The 8,001-nt window shown below is 38.1% G+C and overlaps 1 protein-coding gene across 8 annotated transcripts in view; it reads left to right on the plus strand.

Moving 5' to 3' along the window:
- Window positions 1–6,993: 6,993 nt before the first annotated feature.
- The window catches only part of LOC106879368 (ubiquitin carboxyl-terminal hydrolase 32), a 161,711-nt gene continuing 160,703 nt past the window's right edge, over window positions 6,994–8,001 (plus strand). For all 8 annotated transcript variants that reach the window (XM_089350953.1, XM_089350965.1, XM_089350966.1 and 5 more), the window contains exon 1: window positions 6,994–7,552. In XM_089350953.1, the coding sequence (XP_089207079.1) occupies window positions 7,495–7,552 (58 nt within the window). In that variant the 5' untranslated portion in view covers window positions 6,994–7,494. The remainder of the gene's footprint in view (window positions 7,553–8,001) is intronic.

Consider the following 8,001-nt stretch of genomic DNA (forward strand, 5'->3'; position numbering starts at 1 on the left):
CCAGTGTTTCCCTTGAGTGTTATATTATTGAGGGAGTGTACATACCTCCTTTTTTTTGTATAGTGATTTCTTGTTTATTTTTTTATTATTTGAACATTTAAGAAAAATTTTGCCATTTTCTGACTGAAAAACTTTTGTAAATTGTGCTAGTGATCTTCTTCATTAAATTATTATTCTGAATTTGTATTATAATATTCTCAAATGAAATGAAAGATAACTCTTTTCTTTTGTAAAATTGTTTTGATAATCGATGCCTTCTTTTCAGATTTTATGTGGTAAGAGCCTCTGCTTTTGGTTCATGTCAGCATATTTTTATACAGGAAGCATTAAAAAGCTAAATATGTAATAAGTAAAACAATAATAATCTTTTTCTAATTTTGGCCTATGGCCAACAATTTTAGTTGATTACATTGGTTCCAGTGCTCAGCTGGTATTTATTTTATTGGTTCAAAAGGATGAAAGGGTAAGTTTAAATCTTCCCCATATTTGCTGAAGTAATGATAAAAAAAATTCCTTAGATTGTACAATTATTGCTAAGGGGAGAATAGAATTGTTTAAGGTACTAAATAAATCAGAGCTGTCATGTTGATACTTTCCCAAAATTGCTTTGTGGAATTTATAAGGTTTATGTTGATAATGATGATATAAGGGAAGTAACTCTTAACGTCAAACCGTTCGACGGCCATATGCAGTTGCTGCAGCTGTTTTTGCTATCGCTGGGGTCCAAATAAGAGATCTATATTTGGTCGCACTATCTACAAGAAATAACAGCCACATCTTCGAAAGAATATTTTTTAAAAAAGAAAACATTGGACAATGTAGTTTTCGACAATCATGAAACACATGCTAACTTTGTATACATGAATGCTTTTGAAATGATAGTATAAGCAGTTGTAATTTAGGTTGAAAGGTGGAAACATTAATCCTTTGGCCTTTTCCCCTCAACTTTTGATTCAATGTCATCAGAATGCAAGGAAGGAAGATGTTATCCCCAATAAGTGGAATGACAGTATCAATATAAACTGTTAAAACAACATAGAAGAAAGATGCACAAGAGCAAAGCAGTTATAGAAAGTCCAAGCTGACAACCTGAGTCATCAAAGTAGTTGAAAGTGTTTAGGTGAACTTTGCATAAAATAATGTCAACTCTGACAATATGTAATTTGGGTTTATACTAGACAAGTTATTAGCTACATAGAAACAGTGCTATTTTATTTAAACATTCCAGAGCTTCGCTGAAGGTTAAATAACAATGTAAACACAGTCTTTCTATGCAAAAAAGATAACGAAAAGGAAGGAATGGAGTCTCCTGAAGAACTGTTTCCTGGTTTGTCAACTGCCCCCCAGAGAAGATGTACCTCGCTTCCTTCTCCAATTAATGGCATGGATCAGCTGTAATATAAAGTTGCCATGAATTAGGCTAGATCATGGTTCTATATTTTGATGCGGAAAAGCATCTGCCAAGACCAGTAAACACTAACAAATGTCAAGGAAGTTAAGTTTAGATGAATGACTAGTGAGAAATCGTTCAGGCCATATATGACAATGTGGTCAGTTCTGGGAATATATTTAGTAAGGAAGCACTTTTAGGACCAAACAGCGTGAAGCTGCTTTTGGTTCTATGATACAATTTCCTGATTTAAAATGATTTAAATTCAAATTTTCCATCAAAGTTTTGTTTTAATTTATGTTCCAAACACCAGCTTAATAATGACAAAGTGATTTTACTAAACTCTTCACTATTTTCAAAACTAATTGAATCATAGGTGGTATTTTTCAGCAGATATATGGTGACAAAAGGGTTAATGCATGGCTTAAGTGGACTACATTTCTTGTCAAGGTTTTTAGCCCATTTCATTATAGTTCTTGAGGCATTAATACAAAAGTTTAGGACTAGATTATTTGGCAATATTTACATACTAATTAGTTCACTTGTATAGCAGAATGTCTTGAAAAGATACAGAATAAATTTCAAAAGTAGAAGAAAAAAAGAATCAAAATAATTTATAAGAATAATATACATTAAATTCACACAATATTTACGTGTATAAAATATCTATCCCCTGTTCTCTCTCTAATCATCCATTTTAAACCATCTCTCATTCTTCTGTCACAGTCTTGTGAAATTCTCCTCCCATCCTTCCTAATCTACTGTCCCTATTCACTCTTCTACTCACCTTCTTGTACCTTGAGGGTATACCCTGACACTACGATTTTTCTCTCTCTATCCAGTTACTCCCATCCCACTTGGAAAATATGTTAAATAATAATGATGATGATATATGATAGCTATCTGGCTATCTATCTATCTATCTATCTATCTATCTGTCAGTCTATCTATCTATCAGTCTGTCTATCTGTCTGTCTGTCTCATATATTTAGCTATGTGTGTGTGTGTGTGTGCACATGTGTGTGATGTGTGTATGTATAGTATGTATGTAAATATATGTATGCCTCCATACTCAACTTGTCCCTCTCAAGCCTTCCCTACCTCTCATCTTCCTATCACCCATCCCTCCACTCTTCTAACTATGGCGCTATCCAGTTGTCCTAATATGAGAGCTGAACTACACACAATTCCTCCACTTTTGTGCTACCTATCACCCTTATCTCCTTAACCACTTCCTTTTAACATCCATCCTTCAATATAACCCCTTCCTAATTTATTTTCCATTGATCACCCTTTCTGTGTAACCAGTAATCTCTCATTTTCCTTTAATCTACATCATATGTCTGCTATACCTCATTCTTAATACCTTCTTATATCTGTCATTGACTTACACCACACATTTGTTCACACTCAATACATCCATCCCTACATATCTCTGACTTCCATCTCTCACTATGTGTTTCTCTTTCTCTCTCTCACACTCTCTCCTACACTCCACCTTTACCTAGCTACCCTACACATCATCCCCCTATTTCTCATTTATCTACAGTTTTATCATACTACTGCTCACCACACTTTTTGTAACATCACTTACCACCTCTTCCTTTCTGAGCCACATCTATTTCTTTTGCTATCTCCCAAGAAATTCATATTCACCATCAAATTTGCCACCACGCTTGTTCTCCACTCACTACATTCAGTACTATCCACATCTCAAACCATCTGATAATTTCCTCACACACATTTGTGAAATTATCCATCCACTCCTCCTGATTCACTATCCCTATTCACTCTTCTAATCTTCTTGTATGTTGAGGTGTGTGGCTTAGTGGTTAGGGTATTTGGCACATGACCATAAGATAGTGAGTTCAATACCTGGTAGTGCATAGTGTCCTTAAGCAAGACACTTTATTTCACATCAACTGGCAAAAATGAATTGTATCTGTATTTCAAAGAGCCAGCCTTGTCATGTTCTGTATCTCACTGAATGTCTTTGAGAACTTGCATTAAGGGTCTGTGTACCTGAAGAGTGCTCAGCCACTTGCATGTTAGGTGATATTTAGAGTCACTTAAATGTGAATGTTCTGTGAGAGCAAACTATACTGCAGTAGATACCATCCATATTTAAGTGGCTATAAATATTACCTCTTGGTAGTGAAACTGCCTCTGTTGCTAATATATATATTTTTAACAAGCTCACTTGCACGTTAATTTTATGAGCAGGCTGTTCTGCTGATCAGATAAACTGAAACCCTTGTCATTGTAACCAACAGAATGCCAGTTGAGGGTATACTCTGACACCTCATTGTCACCATCTTTATCTCTTTCCAGCTATCCCTGGCCATCCTTATATAATGTGGGATAGCTATGTATCTCCTCTACAGCAAGACACTTCTTTCTGTTCCTCTTTCATACTTTAGCTTCTCGACACCTGGCATAAAGCCACCGCCATCACTACTACATCCTCACTCAGTTGTAGTGTTTTTTTTTTTATGTCATGCAATTTACTTGACAACCTCATTAGTTCTAATACCACAAAAGAAAAGTACTCAATACACTGTATAAAGTGATTAGCAATAGGAAGAGCATCTAGCCATAGAAACCATGCCAAAGCAGACAGTAGGACTTGACTCAGTTCTCCAGATCCTGTTGAACTGTCCAGCCTGTGCTAGTATGGGAGATGAGCATTAAATGCTGCTGCTGTTTTCTGTTACTGCTGATGATGATAAGGTCAGCAGCAGTAGACAGAGGTTCTGTTATCTAGGTGACCTAATTAGCAGTGGAGAAGTATGTTCTAAATGTATAGTTGCTAGGATAAGAATAGGATGAAGAAAGCTCAGGAAGTTATTATTTCTGTTGATAACAAAAGTTCTTTCCCTCAGCATGTAAGGCAGATTGTACAATGTTTGTGCACGATGGAAGTTATGGAAGAGGAAGTCCTGAAGCAAAGTAGTAAAGGCTGATCTCAAGATGTTGCACCTCACACTGGAGATGATAAGCATTTTATTGTGCTTGAGTAGATTAGTCTATCATGGTGAAAGTGAGGTCCTAAAAGCATTATTTTTGTGTATATTCACTGGGATCTGCCTCTGCACTCAGTTGGTCCTCATCAAGCTTTTCCTACCTTTCATGTTCTTAACAATCATCACTCTGTTAACAACGGTACTATTCAGCTGATATAATTATTTGACAGCAAAATCTGTGCGTATCCCTATTCTGCTGTCCAACACCAGGCATCCCCGCCTCTTCCCACTCACACCTGGTAATCCTACACTACTTTTTCCGACCCACCTTGAAGGTTAACATGAGTAGTCATGTAGCTCCTCTTAAGCATGAAACCTACTCTACCTTTTTTTTACTCCTTATTCTTGCAGCATAAAGTTCCCCCACTGGAGATTTGTAGTCTTGCAAGCTGCATGGCAACCTTACTAGTGCTGGTGACATGAGAAAAGTGCCCAGTACACACTGTTAAATGGTTGGTGTTAGGAAGGGTTGTTGTTGTTGTTGTTGGCACTCCGTCGCTTACGATGTCGAGGGTTCCAGTTGATCTGATCAACGGAACAGCCTGCTCGTGAAATTAATGTGCAAGTGGCTGAGCACTCCACAGACACGTGTACCCTTAACGTAGTTCTCGGGGATATTCAGCGTGACACAGTGTGACAAGGCTGACCCTTTGAATTACAGGCACAACAGAAACAGGAAGTAAGAGTGAGAGAAAGTTGTGGTGAAAAAGTACAGCAGGGTTCACCACCATCCCCTGCCGGAGCCTCGTGGAGCTTTAGGTGTTTTTGCTCAATAAACACTCACAACGCCCGGTCTGGGAATTGAAACTGCTATCCTATGACTGCGAGTCCGCTGCCCTAACCACTGGGCCATTGCGCCTCCACTAGGAGGGTATAGGAAGGGTATCTAGCTATAAAAACCATGCCAAAACATTTATTGGAACACAATGTAGTGCTTGCACTCATTAGATCCTGTAAAACCGCCCAATCCCTTCCAGCATGGAACATGGATGTTAAATGATGATGATTTCACCTCCTCTATACTCCTAATTATCCCCTCTCTCTGGAACCACTTCTTTTAATAGCCACCCCTCCTTCTCATTATCGTCTCTTCCCACTTTATTTTCCACAGATCATTTTTTTTGTGCCTCCAGTTATCTCTTCCTCTCCTCTGAGGTACATCGTAGGACAGCCATACCTCATTTTTAATATTCTCTCGTATCTGCTATCACTTTTAACACTCCCTCGTACCTACAACTGATGCCCACCCAACCTTTGTCTCCTTGTACTATAGCCACTGCTAAGCACTTCTGACCTCCATCCCTGTCCCTGTACATTTCTGTCTCTCTCCCAGCCCATACATCATTTTCATATTTTCTAATCTATCTGCTGGTTTATACTGCTGCTCTCCACCCTTCCTGTACTGTCACACCAGTTTCTCCATCCTGAGCTATTTCTCTTACCTTCCATACCACACTGATAATTACCATTGATCCCTTATGTGCAAGGGTGAAGATGTGGTCAGTGGTAAGTATCATTCACCTCTAAACCAATCTCTAGACATCCATCACTTTCCTCTCAAACTCTTATGAACTTATCCATCCACTCCTCCAGATCCTTGTCCTGTACTCCTCTTCTTATATCCTGAGAGTAATCTCTGATTCTTTCACCAATATCTTTATCTTCTTTCCAGAACACTCACCCACTCATATAATGCAGGGTAGCCATGTATCTCTTTTATAGCAAAACACCTGTACTTGGGCTTCTTTGGATCCTATAAAACCATCCAAACCCAAGCCAGCAAATGAGTGTTAAATGATGATGATGATATATATTGCATTTAACACACACACATGCAAGCACATATGACAAGCTTCTAGTATTTTTTTGTTGCCAAATCAGACTGGAACTTGGTGCAGCTCTCAAGCTTACCAGTTTCAGTCAAACTGTCTAAGCCATGCCAGCATGAAAAGCAGATGCTGCTTGATGATGATGATGAGGGTGATGATATATATATGCACACACATACCAGATAGGCTTTTGTATTGTGTCAATCAAATTTTACTCATATGGCTTTCATCTTCACTAAGTTATGACAGAAGACATTTGCAAAGGTTCCATGCAATGAGATTGAACCCAGTACCATGAAGTTGCAAAATTAACATTTAAACAACACACACATTATGTGCATCTTGTATTCATTGCTATTAATGTTCTTCAAATTTTTTTCTTAGAATTTTCAAATAAAATAAAAGCGACACAGTGGTCTCATTTTTGTAAAAGATGCCTCAAATATCATTCCTAGTTTTCAACAGAAATTGCTTTAGATTATGGCTTGTTAACGCTTGAAACAAATCTAAAATTAAATTCGTCACACAATTTAGACATAGATACGCAAGATTTGGATAGGTAAGTAAATTAAAGGAAACGTCAATAAAATATTAATTGGTCATGCGTGTTGGCATTTGATGCGTGACCGGACCGGATGTAGAAAGACTTAAACGCTCCAAATTACGTCCCTTCCCAATGTCCGCTCCTCCTCCCGCCCCCTTTGCTTTCCTTGGCAATATCACACGCTTCTGTTCAGGTTAACACTATGTCACGTGAATCAAAATGGAGGCTCGGCCTACAGCCGAGTTGGTTCCAGAAACTGTAAGCGCTAGTAACTTGACGGTTGGCAGTAAAAATTGTAATTCTTATCGTCTCGGTTTCCACGTCAACGACAGCAGTGACAATCATCACTTTCCTACGACGCTCGCTCATGCTGATATTTTTGCTACTACTGCTGTTCTCTCCCTCCACTATTGTATCAAAACAACAGGGTTTTTGTGAGTGGCCCGAGTTAATACAACCACCACCACTCAAGCCGTCGTAGTCTGTCTGTCCGTCTATCTCCGTATGTGTGTGTGTGTATATGAATGTACGTATGTATGTTTCTTGCAGTGCAACCCTCTGCTACTGTAGCATTTGCGTGCCGCCACTGTAGTACAACAACAAACACCCTTCCTTCCCGTCGGGTGGAAGAAGGAGGGTTTAAAGGAGTTTACTGTGTGCTGTAAATATCATTGATATCGAACTAATAATATCTTATTAACCACCAGGATGGGAGGTGGGAACGCCAAGCTGTCGGCCATCACCTACGAGGAGGCCGTAAAGAGGGGTAAGTAATTTACTGACATATATATCTCTATTGCCAATCTACTCTTGTCAAAAAAAAAAAGGAAAAAAAAATCTAAACAAACCAATTTTGTATTTTTTCTCAAAATGTTTTGGAATTTATATTATTATTATTCATTTCCCCATCTTTTCTGCTAAAGGTTTTACTGCACATGTTTTATTTTAAATTATCACTGTAATATAAAATCCCATTTGACATTTCAGTCTCGAGCGCTGACAATTTAGACATTTTCTCGGTGAGTGGTTGGCTCGCAAAACAACAAATTTCATATTTTATACGGGACTCCCCTGTTGCTGCGTTGTCTGCTAGATGCAACGGAGGTGATGTTTAGAGGAATTTGGCATCACCTGAGTCTTGATGTTGGCATATTATATTCTCTTTATTATCTTATTTACCTGCATTAATTTAGAGCTTTATATTATATTTACGTT

This window comes from Octopus bimaculoides, chromosome 1 (genome assembly GCF_046866305.1).
Source record: "Octopus bimaculoides isolate indiv1 chromosome 1, ASM4686630v1, whole genome shotgun sequence".
NCBI lineage: Eukaryota > Metazoa > Mollusca > Cephalopoda > Octopoda > Octopodidae > Octopus > Octopus bimaculoides.